At 43.3% G+C, this 17,108-nt stretch overlaps 1 protein-coding gene across 1 annotated transcript; it reads left to right on the top strand.

Moving 5' to 3' along the window:
* The first annotated feature begins 10,597 nt into the window (after positions 1-10,597).
* sost (sclerostin) lies at positions 10,598-16,882 on the top strand. The gene is made up of 2 exons (XM_048233962.1): positions 10,598-10,895; positions 14,106-16,882. Exons 1-2 carry the CDS (start codon positions 10,661-10,663, stop codon positions 14,522-14,524), a joined length of 654 nt encoding a protein of 217 aa, XP_048089919.1. The 5' UTR covers positions 10,598-10,660; the 3' UTR covers positions 14,525-16,882.
* The last annotated feature ends 226 nt before the right edge of the window (positions 16,883-17,108 follow it).

Genomic DNA, 17,108 nt, shown 5'->3' with positions numbered 1-17,108 from the left:
TCAAACAAAGCTCATCCTGGTGTGATGCAGGATTGTGGCCTCGAGCATGTACTGTAATAGTGAAAAAAGCTGTGAAAATACCGACATTGTTACTGTATCACCTTCCTGCCAGATATGTTGGCAACTCCACTCACCCATGACAAATCTACAAATCTAAGTAAACATAATGGTAAAGGTGCATGAAAACACAAACATACACACAGGGGTGCACATTCTCTCTCTCTCTCTCTCTCTCTCTCTCACACACACACACACACACACACACACACATACTTAACCAATCCCATACCCACTCTCATTCATTTTAACCTCAACCTACCCACAATCTTATACACAACTTAAGTATGAAGTGTTTCTGATCGGTGTTTCCTCTCGGCAGGTTTGTTTTTCACCCCCTAGGCCAGTAAAAAACTAGAACCCACGGCATGGGTGGTCATGGGATTGATGCTCATCTGGCTCCATCAGCAGCAGCCTCTTCCTGATAGGCGACAGCCTGACCTTTTTTATTAGCCCTGTTTATAATTAGTCTTTGCTGGATTAGATATGAGAGACTAAGAATATTTTCATACGCTTGTTATCTGGTTTTATGAATCCTTTAAAAAGGCAAAACTTGTGAAGTGTTTTTCAGGATAGTGCTCTTGAAAAATATCTCGTCTACCGCTTTTCCATATAAATTCCTGCATGTTCAGCTGCTGAGTCTGTTTATACTTTCATGGTTAATTAACACACCTTCCTTTCGTTTTTCTGGGAAACTATGACATTCCGCTCCAATGTGCTGTTGCTTGTTGGGAAATGAGCCCGTACGATAGCTTCCTGTCAACAACACACAGAGAACACAAGCCAACGTCTTGGAGCTGGAAGCAAGTCAGCCCCACCTTACCGACCCTTTGATAAAACAGCTATGGCTGATTATTTGAATTTTATGAATCACATCCGCCACCAGATGTGCAGGGATGCGATCAGTGACATAGAACATCCCTCACTTAATAAAAGTCCCACGTTTTGATTCTGAGAACATGAAACATATCCCTACTGCTATGTGTAGGCTACATAGTATGGGGAATTGTGTTATTTTAGGAACGATTCATATAGATTTTTGCAACTGGTGTTTTTTTACTTGCTAGGACCCCATTGAATACAAAACAACCTGTTTCCAATTTTTTTCTTCATTTTCAGTGCCAAAATTCAAGATGGCGGACAATATATGCGGAAAAATAATATAGGACCTAAAGGATTAAAGTGGTCAACTTTTTGATAAATATACACCTAATAAGGTAGACAAGTGAGGTAGTGAGATAGACAAGTGAGACTGTTTTCAAAAGATGTATTGCATCATTTGCCAAAAAATTTGGAGAAAAAATGAAAAAAAAAAGATTTTTGAAAAATTATTGAAGAGTTCAACAAAACATTGTAATTGTCAATCAAGTATTTACAAGATACAAGGATACAAGGAAGTTTATTGTCACATGCATATAGTTACTGGAAGTAAGAAATGCAGTGAAATTATGTCTGGTGTCAGCCTATTTGTGCATTAATGGGGGGTAAAAGTGCAGTAGAAGAGGGGTTTAGTAGATTAAGTGGCAAGGGCTGCATAAAAAGGTGGGGGAGGACTGGGATTGGGTGGGGGGCACCAACAAGGAGCACCCAAGAGCAACAGGGGCAAGGAAAAACTCCCTTACCAAGAGGAGTACTCTTCTGGAATAGATATCTTGTAGAGCAGGGAGTTGAGTTCTTATAGTACGTTCAGCTGAGCGCACTACTCTGCAGAGTACTACAATCTCTAACTGTGGAGTTCCCATACCAGGTGATGATGCTACCAGTTAGAACACTCTCAGCCGCTGAAGTGTAGAAGGCCTTCATGATGGATGTAGAAACTTTGAATTTCCTTAGCTGACGAAGGAAGTAGAGTCGTTGTCTGGACTTCTTCAGAACATATTGAGTGTTAACAGTCCATGTTAAGTCTTCAGTAATGTGGACACCAAGGTATTTAAAACTTGTGACTCTCTCTACAGGTTGCCCGCTGATCATTAGTGGGGTGTAACTGTAGTTCTGCTGCTGCCTTCTGTAATCCACTACCATTTCCTTGGTTTTATTGATATTCAGTGTCAAGCTGTTAGATTGACACCACTGTGCCACCTCATCAACCTGATCCAAGTAGAACTGTTCATTGTTGTTACTAATCAGGCCCAAGATCACTGTGTCATCTGCAAACTTGATGATGGAGGTATGACTACTGTTGGCTTTGCAGTCATGTGTGTAGATGTTGTACAGCAGTGGACTCAAAACACAGCCTTGGGGAGCACCAGTGCTGATGGTTAATGAGTCAGATGTCAGACCCCCCCCTCTAACCACTTGTGAGCGGTTGGTGAGGAAGTCAAATATCCCAGTGACACAGGGTGGTGTTCAGTCCTAAGGCCTTCATCTTTGTGACCAAGGTGAGAGGTACTATCGTGTTAAATGCTAAACTAAAGTCAATGAACAGCATCCTCACATAATTCCCATTCCCCTCCTCCAGGTGAGTTAAGGTGGTGTGCATGAGGTTTGAGATGGCATCCTCTGTAGACCTGTTGGCTCTGTAAGCAAATTGGAGGGGGTCGAAGGAGGCAGGGAGGGATGAGCAGATAATGTTTTTCACAAGCTTCTCAAAACACTTCATCACTGTAGGCGTCAGGGCTACTACTAGGTAGTCATTCAGACATGATGGACTTTTGTTTTTCGGTACTGGAACAATAACAGACTGCTTGAGGCAAGTAGGAACTGTCTCTTGAGCCAATGATGTGTTAAAGATATAAGTGAACACAGGAGCTAACTGAGCAGCGCAGGATTTCAAAACCCTGTTAGAAATTCCATCCGGTATTTATCCTCACCACTGTCACTGTCTTTTTAATATTGGTGTACATCTCCTCAGAGCCTTCACACCTGCAAAGTTGCGTGAATGGTAAGTTGTTACTCTTGCAAGAACACCTTATACTGCCAGTCCCGGCGTCATGGGGGGGGCTTTGGGGGGCCAGGCCCGTCCTGGAAGTCATCTGTGCCCGCCCTGGACGAGCCTGGCTGCACCAACCAACCCCACTTCCCCAGTCCCATAGATTGATTTTGAACACTTATTAAATGTAGGCTTATATTATATGTTTGTCAATCTAGCAAGTAGCAAATAAAACTTGTAAAATCTGTATTATTCCGTAGCTAATCAATCAGGAACATTCAGTAAGCCCATCACCTAAATGGAGAGGAGGTTACGTGGCGCAGTCTACTTCACTTCCTGCACTAACCCCTGTCATCTGATGACAAATATGCTTATCGGCTCGCAGGTAGGCTATCTCATATCGTAGTTAGTTGAGGTAGGCCTAGTAGTTTCTCGGTTTGTTTGATAGCGTTACTGTTTTTTCTTCTGAGCTATTCTGAGAACAGGAAGCTTATTATCCAGGGACGAAGTTATCCGTCCCTAACACTCTATCTGAAAGAGAGTGCTATCTATCTGTTAGCAAATGAACGAGGATTTTGGTTTTATCTGCGGATTTAATTTTGCATTATTTTGAATATGACTAGCTCCAATCTCAACAGCACGTCTACTTTTTCCACACGCATCTCAGTTACACACATATCCCCTCTCGCTTTCTCTCTCTCCATCCCTGCGCACGGGGCTCTCTTACAGGGGCTGCACCATTTTACAACAATTGCATCTACATTTTCATATTAGAATGTTTTGTCAAGTGTAAGCTTAAACTACCGTGATCAATTTAAGTTCCCGTGCCCCCCCGGAAAGGTGTAATGCCCATCCGTGAATTTGTGTCTGCCGCCAGGTCTGTATACTGCATTGGCTAGCAAGACAACAACACTTCACAAGTTCCACAACAGCCTCTGGTGCTGGTGGAGGTTTTGACAGAACAGGAGCCCATTGCCCATCAACAATTTGTCTCCATCCCAGTGATAGTGAGTCAAGAATCTTTGGAGCAAGCACTGTATTTTGTGCCCAAACATTTGCTTGCCTGTGTGCTCTCAGAATTTCAATTTGTCACATGTCTCATGGCGCTTTACAGAGTGTTAAACATTCAGACAGAGCCCATGAGTAACAGAGAAAAAACTCCTCGCCCTTGTTATGGGAGGGAGAAACATATAGGATGAAACCTCAAGCAGATCCACGACTCAAGGGCCTTACTGTCCTGTAACTGACCCATCTGCCTGGGGTCAGTTACAGGAGAGTAAGGTCTATATACAGAGAATAGAACATGGTATTAAGAGCCACCTGAGGTATATGTTACAAAGTGGTTGGATGGTTACATAACCAGTATGATAATGCATGAATCCTATTTAGTGTTAAGTTCAAATAGTCCAGTGTAGGGGAGGAATTAGGAGTTGTCATCGGGCAAATAGTGGGTCGCTAAGCTGCGCAGGCAGGAATCCGAGCATGGGGACAGCAATAGGCGATGGTAGGGAAATCATAGGGATGGGATTTCCCTAGTTCCCGAGTTTTTCCACTCCCTGGTTGGGTTTTAGAGTTTTAAACATGTTCCACCGAAGGGCTTTAGCTGTTTGAAAACCATGTTTTGAGGAGCTGACACACAAATTTCTCACATCCAGCTAACACGTCTGGAGATGGATGAGGACCTACTACAAGCCTACAAAGTGTGTTAATGACACCATCATGACTTGATTGACTTGAAACAGAAACCTTTCCTTTCCCACGGGATAAACGGTAAATGGCAGGACAAACGGTTGACTTTCAATTTCCTGATAGGATAGGATACATACCTGATAGGTCCACCGATTCTATACACGATGTGATTGCCCTGAGCGAAGTTTGGTTTTTCCACCTCACAAGCCAACGGAGAGTTGCTAGACTACCCTGACTGCAAATTACATTTGCCGCTAGGGTGCGTCAAGATTTCTAGGCTGTATCTTTTGTCGACGTTCTCCAGTGCCCATGATAATGAGACTGTCTTTGTTGATGTCTCGTACCCTGCGAAGGGCAAGCACCAAGACATCTGTGTGACATATGGGTTTTGCCAAAATGACTTACTGCTACTGCCACCTTTGTGTGTGAACTGTGACTGGCAGTTTACATAGTTCAACAGCTTTATGACCAAGGTAGAGGATGAGGTTGGCTTTGGTTTCCTTCGATCCCAGGAAAGCTTTAAAGTCTTTGATTGGTGTAGAGTCTTGTATTTTGTATCCCTTATCATGTGCTTTTCCCATTGTATGGACCTGTCTCGTCCTGTCTTTCATGGAGTTTGTGATGGTATAGTTGTTAAATAATAAGTATATGTCATTGTAGCCTTGTTTCTTACTTTCAACATTTTCAAAGAAGCATTCTGCCAGATCTTGGCAACAGTTTATGTCACTTTTCCTGACAACCATCTCCTGCACAACAGCCATGCCATCTATTAAGATGCTATCCAATGTGTGTGTTAATTGCACTGAGCTACTCTCTGTAGATTGTTCAGAGGATGCTGTTTCTGAAACCAGTCACAATTCATGGATGAAGGCAGACTTAGCTGTAGTGGGCAGCATTAGGCTTGCATATAATCAACAAATTCATATGTTCCCACAATTTCCTGCAAGTCCTGTTAACAGAATTATTGAAGACCAAAGAGCTCATTGTGGACTTCAGGAAGTCTAAAGCTAGCACACACACCCATTCTCATCAATGGGACTGAAGTGGAGTGTATCACCAGCTTCAGATTTCTGGGTGTCCACATCTCTTGGACCTCTCTTGGACCCTCAACACCTCTACCCTGATCAAGAAGGCTTACCAGCATCTCTTCTATCTGAGGAGGCTAAAGAAGGTCCACCGGCCTCTTCAGATCCTGGTGAACTTCTACCCCTGCACCAACTGTGTCACAGTTTGGTATGGCAACTGCTCAACGCATTCCTCACTCCCCTCCATTGAGGCCATCCAGGGCAAGCGATGCTTGCATAAGGCGCACAGCAGGTTCAGAGGAAGCTTCTTTTCTGCAGCTGAAGTCTAGCTCTCCAGCTGTCCATCCCAGTGACAACCAACCAACTACTTTTTTGCACTTCTGGTTAGACACAAACCACATTTTGTTGTCTTCATACTTGTACTCTGCAATGACAATAAAGTTGAATCTAATCTACTCTAATCTAATCTATTTGGGGGAGTGCAGAACATTACTTTGATTCAAATGATTATTAGGTTATGTGAAGGAAACAGTCAATGTATTTTTCCGGGTATGCCAATAAATAGCATAATGGTGGTTATACCCATCACTGGTTGATAATCATGACATCTCATGTCACCCATGGTCATATTTATTACCTAAGTCATTCAATTTTATTAGAAAATGTATGTATATAATGATAATACCTAACACATATCGATTTAAAATGTTTAAAAAGGCGATTATTTTTGGTGATATATCCGCCATCTTTTTTTTTTTATTTTGGACCTGTGCAGTCCGGGAAAAAATTGGAAACAGGTAGTTTTGCAAACTATAGGGTCTGAAGAAGTGAAAAAACATAATTTGCAAAAATCTATATGAAATGTTCCGAAAACCTTTTTTTTTGCTACACATCGCCCTGCACTAACACCCTTAAATACTTGTTGAGGAATATATCATTCTGCGAAAACACTCAGCAAGCTGCAGAAAAACAGTTCTGTATTATACAGGTTACACACTGTAATTTAGCTTTATCTCTGCAAACTAACTCATCCAGGCATTTATCTGCATATGGGTGTACCAGAGCTCAGTCCCATTATCACCCTGCCTGGTGACGATCTCGGGCTACGGCCTGTCTGTCACCAGCCTCCCCATGGACCATAGCGACCCACACACACAAACACTTGACCCACTCTCGTAGACAGCGGCTTTAACGGTCAGCTAATAAACGTAGCCAGGCCCTTCTCCATTTCCAGTCTTCATTTCCAAACCATATGGCGTTAATCTCACATGCAGTCCTGCCCCAGCTGCCCAGCCGCTCCCCACATGCAGCAGCAAGCAGCAGCCGCAGCATCCGCGGTGAGCCCCACTGCGCCAGGGAAGGTTAAGCAAACATTGGGCGCATAATTTATGGTCTATGCATAATGCAGCCTTGTAAACCAACGGCATTCTGGTTTAATGAATAACACTGACAGCGCACATCAAATGCCTGCATGCAGGTCATGGGGAGAACTGACAATGCCAAACTTAGGGCAGAATCAGGGGGCATGGGAAAGAGCGAGTCTGTTATTGCTCTGCTGAATCTCACTTGAAAATACCCCTTAGATCCGAGTTCGATAAAAAAAAATCTTTTATAGAGCTAGCAGTCTGGATTGTACAAAACATAAACCAGGAATCAAGGACAACGACAAAGTAATGTTGAAATACTCATTGAATTTTTTTTACAATAATGTCACAATAAAGTCAGATTTTTCCGACCACTGGAGTTGCGTGCTGAGCTCTTGTTACTATCCAATATCCCAGCGGAACGTTTCAACTCTTACCCAATTTGGTGACGGACCATTTGTACTCCCTTCATGTCTTTATTTTTACTCATTCCTTTATTTGGGTCGTGTTTTTTTCAGTGGTGAAGCTCGACCTACCTAACCTACCACCGTGTGAGAATGCCTTGTTAAAAATAAGGAGGTCGCTGGAAAAGCTGCGCAGTTTGCAGCGAATAATTTGCTTGGTAATTACGGGACGTGCTAAAAATAGCACCTGTGGCAAGGCTGGATTGACAGTGCCGATGCTGGATTAGGGAGAGCGGGTGGTTAGCATATGGGCCTTGTGGTTGGGTGAGGTCTGTCCAGACTCCCGAGAGAAACCACAGTTGAAGTTCCCGTCGGCACCCATAAGCAAAATGACTACTTTGGAATATGAGGCAGCTTTTGGAAGAGCAGCCATTCTGTTCGGCTTAAACTGAGGTGCCTGGTGTCGCTGGTGTTCTTCACAAAGAGAAGAAACCGCATGTGTCTTATTACCATGATCTCAAAAACAGGTGATTCAAAAGTTGCAGATACTTGCAAACACTTCAGACGCCAGTGTGGTCAACACTTTATCTTTTTTCTGACCTTAATTTGATTTTGTCTCCCATTCCAAAACCAAACAATTGCTCAGAGAGAGGGCCATAAATCAGGACATAGTGGTCTCATTCATCACCTCCCACACTCTTATATCTTCCTTAAGCCACAAATAGCAAATCCAGAGCATGCAATCAGTTAGGGCCCTAAAACTAGATGTTAATCAGTAAAGTTATCATAGGCGTGTAGGTATGAAACATCAAATGATGACCTTTCAATACTATATATATATATATATATATATACTTTTCCTCTCTTTTATTGTACATCAACCTGGTTTGGATTCAATTAGGACGCTTTTTTTGTGACAGGACTATGTGCCAGCCACATGGCTCGTCTGGATGAGATCTCTCCAGGTCCTGGTTGTATCATAGTCTTGTAACTACGATCTTGCAACATTGTTAAATCCTCTGCTTTAAATGAAAAGGTGCAGATGCTGCGTTTTCAATGGGAAAAAAGTGTGCGTATGCACAATGTTAATAAATCAGATCTGAGCTGCTGGATTGAAGGGCGTGCAAGAGAGAAGGCATCCAGGGGAATAATGTGCTGTTAACACTGGAATATGCATGAACAATGTCCAGGTAGTTCAAGGCAAGGTTATTACTGCTTACCTCATATGTGCCTCAGGCTCCTGTGAGGTTTGTTTGTTTCTTTTTCTCATAAACACGAAGCACCAGCTAATGTCTACACTTTATCACCAGTGCTTTCCCGTCTGCATTCTGGGAAAAGGAAAGATCAAAGACGGTTAAACCCTATATAAATCACAGTTAGATTGCTATTTTCAGCCATTGGCAGACGATTCTGAAATGTTACATTGTCACAAAGAGGGCTGAGCTCTCTGAGATTACATGTTTGTCCACAGTGCATGCAGAGTGGAAGAAGGCCTGGTTTTATTCATGACACTAATTAGCTGCTGTGTCATTCTATTATGCTCTTTGAAAAAGAATACCACACAAAGTAATTTACAGTAAGTCTTTTTGTGTACGACTGAATGGGACAAAACCATGCGTCTGTGACAGAGCACGGCTTTGTTTTGTTTGGCACCACAGTGCCAAGTCAAGACTTGAGATTGTTCAGATTAAGTATAGGACTCCCCTGAAGTAGGGGAGACTCGGAATACAAACAAAAAGGCGGATTTAAAATGTGGGTTCCATCAAGTCAAGTGAGGTACACTATGTGAACCTGTGCGACCAGCCAGATTACTGTTGGTCTGGATTTATCATAAATACACTCCCCGTCAGTCTTGAGAGGCGGACTGCTTTGTTTATGTGGCATGAACGCTGTTCAAGTTCTCTGATGCTAGAAAAATAGTCTCTCCCTCACCGAGAGCCACTCTCGTGGAGTCTGGATCACATTTAAGCGGTGTTATTTATGCTCAAGCTGTTATCATGATAAAACATGCCTGGAGCCGGTGTTTTCTCTGCCGAAAGCCAAGGTACCTAAATACGGCTGCGAATGACAGGGAAAGAGCGCGAGGGTACAATCAGGCCGGCCCTGTGGCCGACAGCGCGAGCGTTACTATCCCGCGTGATGACAGGAGCTCACAAGCAGCATTTTGTTTTGGTAAGAATGCGCTGTTGTCTATCTCCTCGTGTGCCAGTGTGAATAATTGTGTTGTGAATTGTAGCTGTGCCGAATGGTGAAATACTCAGTAAGCTTCAATGACATATTTAATCAATAAAAATATTTCAGAGCTAGTCTAACATGTGGTAAAAGTTGTTACACCTGCTAATGTTTCCAGTAAGACTGAAGCCAGGATGACAGTCAGTGTGTTTGTAAATTGCCTGTGCAAGCTGTCTGTGTCTGTCTGTTTTCCTGCAGCACCAAGGATACGCATTGTCAGATTAATAACCCCTGCGTTAAGAACAGCAAAACAAATTTGTTGTCAAATTAGACAAGAATACAAATGAGCTCGGAAATGCTCAGTAACATTTGCAGGTGTGGAGTGTTTTTAATGTTTTATGTGACCTCATCAAATGCAAGACTGTCCATTTCAGCACTTGGTTGTTTTCTTTCCCTCAAGAGGGCAGCATTTGTACAGAGTGTCCTCTTGTGAGTGGTACAGGGAAATGACAACCACAATCCTCCAAAATGTTACCCTACTAGACAACCAAAATCTCACCTAGTGAATCAAGTCTGCTCATTCAAGTACCAGTAAATGAAATGGTGATTGATTTCACAAAAGTAAAAAAAACAGCAAAAGAGAAAAAGTTGGAGGGAAAACAGTACCACTGAATACTTGTAAGTATTTAAAAAAAACATCTGGAATATGTCACAATTGTACAAAGTCATCAAGTATTATTAAATGCAATGTAGGTCTAAACCTGATTAAAAAACCCCAAAAACTCAAATCAATAGAGCCACGGGACTGCTGTCAGAGAGGGCTCTCTAAAATTACTCACACCTCTATATGGGAGCGGCCCACACCCGCCTCCACCTTACCCCAAACCCTCTCCCTGTCAGTTTCTGAATGAATTGGTCAGAGCGGATCCCTCCCACTCTGTGTAATTTAATTGTCAGGTTTTTTTTTTTCGAAACCTGAAGTATTTAAATGGCGTGAACGCCTCACACATGGGCGGAATTGTTGAAGTTGTCCTACAAAACATCCGATAGTCTCTCCGTTCCGGCGTCGACCGATAAAGCATGCAGGTGTCTCTGGCTATGGGCTACTCCGGTGCGGTGCTGCTGCTGCTACTGCAGGGATGTTGTACCGCTGCACGGGAATGGGGGGCTTTAAAAAACGATGCTACAGAAAGAATACCTGAATACACGGATGAAACGCCGCCGGTGGAGCGTCAAACACAGACAGTCAACAATAATACTATGAATCGTCCAAAAAACTCCGGGCGGATATCGTCTGCTAACCCACCTACTTTTGGTAAGGACTGATATAACCTTTGCCATATACTCTAAAGTTAATGATTTCGTCGCATAACTCATCTTTGAATATTTTGACTAAATTGAATATTAATTGTTTTCATCACTCTATGAAGCTTTCCTGTCTTAAACATTCTTACTCTTACGGTTCCACGAAATTATTTGTGAGTTGTGTACAGTTCTTATTTGTTCAATTGGTAATTTCAGAATGTCCGCCAGTGTTATCTGCAACGTGAATTCTCTTAGATCATGACCTTTAGCTGAGCTCTTGAACGTTTAGAACATTAACATGTTTATTTTACCCAAAAGATTATAGATGAATGAAGTCAGTACAGAGCGTGGTGGATGAGCGTTTTTATCACTTAACCACAAAAAATAGACTCCATTTTGAGGTTGTGTAAATATAGTTTAGAGAATGCTTGATCAATGGTCAATGAAAACTATCAAATGTAGTCGAAATCTATTTTGTACAATTTGTACAAATCTTAGCAAACAAAGAGAAAAAAAGAAAAGAGAAAGAAAAGTAAACCTGCTTGTGGGTGGCCAGAGACCCATCTGTGCTTAGGAAAACCTTTTCCTCTCTTTTTAAGATCACTGGAAATCTGATGGCTGAAGGCAGAGAACTCATCCGCCTTCTACCTCATCCTGAGCATTCGCCTTGCCAATAATAAGCTATTTTCTAAATGAGCCACTTTCTTGCATGATGCCAACACAGTTAAGTCTGCCAGGGCTTCTCAGCACTGGATGTTGATATTATGATGACCATGTTGAAAGCCACAAGTAGTTGTTTTCAAGTGCACTGGACTCAACAGACATGCAAACTGTAAACCTTTCCATCCCCTCGTTTTGCCCTTGCACAAGTAAGACAGCGAAGTTAAGCAAACTGAGGTGGGAACAGTGCCTGTAGAGTAATGTCTGATTTGAATTTGGGAGAGGGCTTGTGTGCCTGTGGTTTTCATCTTCACGCAAGCTCAAGTGATGCACTTAACGGATATCATGTTTTTTAGCTCTTCTTTTGTGGCATTTCCCCTCTTTTATACAATTAGTCAAGGTCTGCCTCTTCCACAACCATTTAATTGCAACAGTCTGTTTAAGAATGGGCTGAAATCTTTTTCTGAGGGGGAATTTCTTCAGGGTATTTCAGAATTGCTGTTTAAATACCGTGTGGCTTTGGAGAATGACTCCCACCTGTGGCCAGTAAAGGTTGTGCTGAATCCGAGCCTGCTTATTTTTGTTTGCTGGCAAATAATTTGGCTTGTTATTTTTCACAGCACCTCTCGCATACACATCCACATACTAGAGCACGAACAAGTAGACAGAGACAGATTTACATGGCCACACACACACACACACACACACACACACATTCAGTTTAATCAAGCCAGGCATCTTTAAGTCGCCACCTAGACGAAGTCCACCAAATGTTTTTTGAGTACTTGTTCTCCAAATGATGATGACAGTGATAACAACCTTTCCAAACAGCTTAGCATGTACAAGCAAACAACTGAACCAGGCTTTCCGCTGAAACTGAATTTGTTTTAAATATCAGCAATATTCCAAGCACTTGAGCTGTGCCCTTCATTTAAATGAAATTACAGCAAACTCATATGGGATTGCTTTCTCTTCTCTGTGTTTGTGCACATCATGTAAATGTTGTGTAAGACCAACCATGCAACAACAACAACATACACTTACACACACTCTCACACACACACACACACACACACACACACACACACACACACACACACACACACACACACACACACTCTCTCACACACACACACACACACACACACACACACACACACACACACACACACACACTTTGGTCCATGGCTCAATGGTGACGTTTGAGCTCGGTGGAGCTTGGAGGGGGGTCATGGTAGATACGCTGACCTCTCTCTGGCTCTCCTCCAGATCCTCCCTGCTCTCGCCCTTCTGCTGAGCCTTCATAAAACACAATATCAAATTCTCTGCAAGCGATGGCGGTAGGGGGGAGGGGCAGGGAAAAAAGTAAGTCATCATACACATAAATCCTTTGTTCAGGCGTGCAAAGAAAGCCACAGAAAGAAAATGGATCCTGGGAGAAGCGTATCGTTTCTTCATCTCACACTTCCCCTGGCCATGTGAAAGAGTGAGGTTAGACACCGTCAGCAGAATAAATTGTATCTAGCACTGGGTGAATTCGAGAAACATTTGGGAGGAGATACGTCTTCATTTACGAGTTGTACTCCCTTTGGCAAATGACAAATTTTGGAATCATATCTTTTGTTTGAAAGAAGAGATTTAGAAGGAGCTGAACAATCCAGACTGATTAATCAAACAAACGTGCAGTCAGGTTCTGGAGCAGGATGATTAAGTTGTATTCCTACCTCTCAGACAAAGATGTAAACCATCGGTTGAAGCATTTACAAAAGACCTCTGGATTATGTCCTATCTACATCCAATCAACTCTTAAATCTTTTAAATCGCACATTTTGTTAAATTAAAAACCTACTCTTACCGTTAATCACTTAGGATCACTTAGGATTAATTACCCTGTACTACACAGACAAACTTCCCAAGTCAAATATGGAGTTGCTATGGCTGGGCAGAGAGCCATATGATTAAAATCTAATCTGATACACATTTTCTTGTGGTGGATGATTAGAATTCAACATTAACATTTGTTAAACGGAAATTCACTGAGAACTTTGTCTTTGATAATCACAGCGCTCTTTCAAGTCGGCCTTTAAAAATATGGAAAACAAATGTTCACAATACAATATGGAACGCTCTTGAAGACGCAGATTGTATGTCTTGGTAATGACATAATCATGATACATCATCCGGCTGTGAGAGTTGTCATCAAGTCCCTTGCCAGTCCTAATCCTCCTTCTCTGTCTGAAATCTTCCCCTTTCTTCCTCTCTCTCTCTCCCTCTTAAACCAGACTGAATCCACGTTTACGAAGTACATGAAAACAACAACATTCTTATGGTAACATTTTGCAACAACATTAATCAAATATGTTCTTGTGTCTTTTTTGTCTTTCCATGTGTCCTTCGCTTTTTCTTTCCCTCCCATCTGTATCTCTCTACCTCCTCTCTCTTCCCCATCCCCCTCTCTCTTTCTCTCTACCTCCTCTCTCTTCCCCATCCCCCTCTCTCTTTCTCTCTCTCCTGCTTCGCTCTCTGTCCTCCTTCTTTTCTTCTTTCTTTCCCTGTGCAGCGGCGTCCGAGATGACCTGCAATGAACTGCGATCTACCCGCTTCATCACCGACGGCCTTTGCCGCAGTGCCAAGGCCGTGCGCGAGCTGGTGTGCTCAGGCCAGTGCCGGCCGCCCAACTCCATCGGGGGCAAGTGGTGGCGGAGCAGCGCGTCCGACTACCGCTGCGTGCCCGCCCATGCCCGCACCCAGCGCGTCCAGCTCCACTGCCCCAACGGTCAGACGCGGACCTACAAGATCCGCGCGGTGACCTCCTGCAAGTGCAAGCGCTACACCCGCAACCACAACCAGACAGACGCCAAGGAGCCGGCCTCCGCGGTCCCCAAAACCAGGCGCAATAAGAAGCAGCACACGCGGCAGAATCAGGGGCGAAGCAGGAGCAAAACGCCCACACCCGCGCTGAGCAGCAACTCGTACTGAGGAGGAGAAGGAGGACGAGGAAGCAGAGGTGTTATGCGAACTGCTACAAGAGAGACATAGTTTGACTAGACATGAAAGAGAAAGAGACATACATATTCACACCCACACTCATGCATGCTCAAACACTTGCACATGAGCACAGATATCCACAAACAGACATTTTACATTTTCACTCACCCACTCACTGAAAAACACATGCACACACACACACACACACACACACACACACACACACACACACACACACACACACAGACCAGAAATGTAACTATTCAAATGCCACTCCTTGTTTTCAAGGAAAGCAGAGAGCCTTTTTAAAATGATTATCTTTGGACTGGTATACAAAGCCCCATTTTCATCTGTTTTTTTTCTTTACTGTACCTGTCACTTTCCAGACACTTCCCTTTGCCCTGCCTGCTACACCTATTGTCTTTGAATAATAAGGGTGACCAAAGAGAAATACTTTGGAACATTATTGGAAAGCTCACAAAAGGAGCAATCTACAAATTAGGGACTTTCATGTTTGGAATATAACTGTTCAAGTGAGCTATCCCATTGTTTTTGAGCTACAACGAGGGAAAATGGGCAAACTTGTATTTAGACTTTTGCTGTGCATATTTTGTTATACCCAAACCCACAGTAATTTTTGAAAAAGCCTGCAAGTGTAGACATCGGAAAAACAAATGAGCCGTGACAGACAAAATCTTTTCAACTCAACCCAGTCGCTGCCAAAGGTAGTGTCTTAACAAAGGCACAAAAAACAGCCTAGCCAAAGCAAACCAGTGGGGTGCACTCCACCAACCAGACTGCTCCACTACCAGACTGCAGCTCCACCACCACAGGTGAAGCGTGTGTTTATGTAGCTGAACTGAAGTCATCACCACCAGGGAATGGTCCCAGTGGTCGTCTTGGCTGCCTGAGGGTGTTGGACCCTAATGGGCTGCTTCTGCTGACAGATCCGTGAGGCATAGCATTCTTAACCCTGGTCACCGTGGCCGAGCAGTGCGTCCCTCAAGACTCGGCCCGTGGAGAGCTATCCGCTAACGCTAATCCACAACGCTGGAAGGGAGGACTGCGCAATTCCCACCGCCTCCATAACAACCTTACTGGACCTGTCAGGAGGAACCAAAACCGATTACCAGTGAGACAGAGTGGTAACAGTTGTGTCAGCACTCCACCATAGAGGACCTGCAGGGCCTCTAGAGCTGCATTGGGCATTCTAGTGACCTGTCCTAATTACTAAATGGTCCCATTCCTGTGTTTAGCATTTGAGTCATAAAAAGCCATTTCCTCTAGACGTGGCCAGTTCCTGTTTGCGAGAATAGGGGCAAAATTAGGTTCCACATGTGCGCGTGTGGAGGAGTCTGCAGCAATTGCGCTAGTGGTTACCTTGAGGGCAGAGCACTGGAGAAGCTACGCCCCCCTGCCCTGACTCAGTGGAACTCATTTGAACTGGCCGGCCCCATCACAATAGCTATCGGATTCTGATAGCCCACATTCAACCCTGTGTGAACTCTCAGCGTGAGGACAGAAATCAGTCTCTTTCCCCTTCACTCTCACTCTCTCTCTCTCTTCCCCACTCTCGCTCATCCACAAAATAGACCACATAGAAATGTAGCCCACAGCCAAAGCTAAATATGAACAGCGTGTTGATACAACAGGGTGACACAGGATGCAGACACAAGGGAAGGCATAGAAATGCCAGACAGTGCCAGACAAACTCAGACAGTGTTGTCCTTAACATTACACACAACAACACACTCACACACACACAACACACTGACACACAAACACACACACACACACACACACACACACACACACACACACACACACACACACACACACACACACACACATTAAATCACACACATACACACGCATACACAGTCTCATCATTGACCTGCCCTGAGTATATTTTATGAAGAATACTTTGGACGTTTCCGCACATTGTTTGAGCCCTAATGTTTTCACTCGATTGCTTCCATATCGCTGCTCTCTAAACAGTGCTGACAATGTTTGCTTCTCTCTCGATTGTGTGTTTGAAATAGCAACTGGAAGGGATCTTTATCTGAACAGAGTTGTTGTGTATAGTCTGATTGTACATAATGTACCTATGTGTTCTGCTGGAGAGGGTCCCTTGAAAGCTCCAGAGGAAGGATTCACCTCCACAGTGACCCAAGAAGGACTGTTACAAAGAATGAACTGCGTATTTATTTTTCATTTCTACATTTAAATTATTTATGCAACTTTTTTTGTAGTAAATAATAGCCATTATTGTACAATATAAAAGAAATAGTGAAATTCCTAACATAAAAAGAGTACATGAATAAACTAAAGCAAAGTATATTTGAAAGAAAAAAAGACGAGTCTGTTATCATTCTTTTCGCTGCCATTGCTTTGACAGTGTCTTTCTCCTGTCTGTCTTCTTCCGGCACGCTAGCCATTTCTCTCAATAGGGTTGGCATAAACAATGCTTAGCAATTAGGAAGTTGGGGTTTTGCTGTTGGGATGTCTAGACAGGCTTCACAAAAGGCGAGAAAAGAGGCCTTTCACACAAAAGGAATTCACGTCCGACAGAAAC

The sequence above is a fragment of the Alosa alosa genome, chromosome 22 (assembly GCF_017589495.1).
Source record: "Alosa alosa isolate M-15738 ecotype Scorff River chromosome 22, AALO_Geno_1.1, whole genome shotgun sequence".
NCBI lineage: Eukaryota > Metazoa > Chordata > Actinopteri > Clupeiformes > Clupeidae > Alosa > Alosa alosa.
This window is presented reverse-complemented; position numbering and strand designations above follow the sequence as displayed.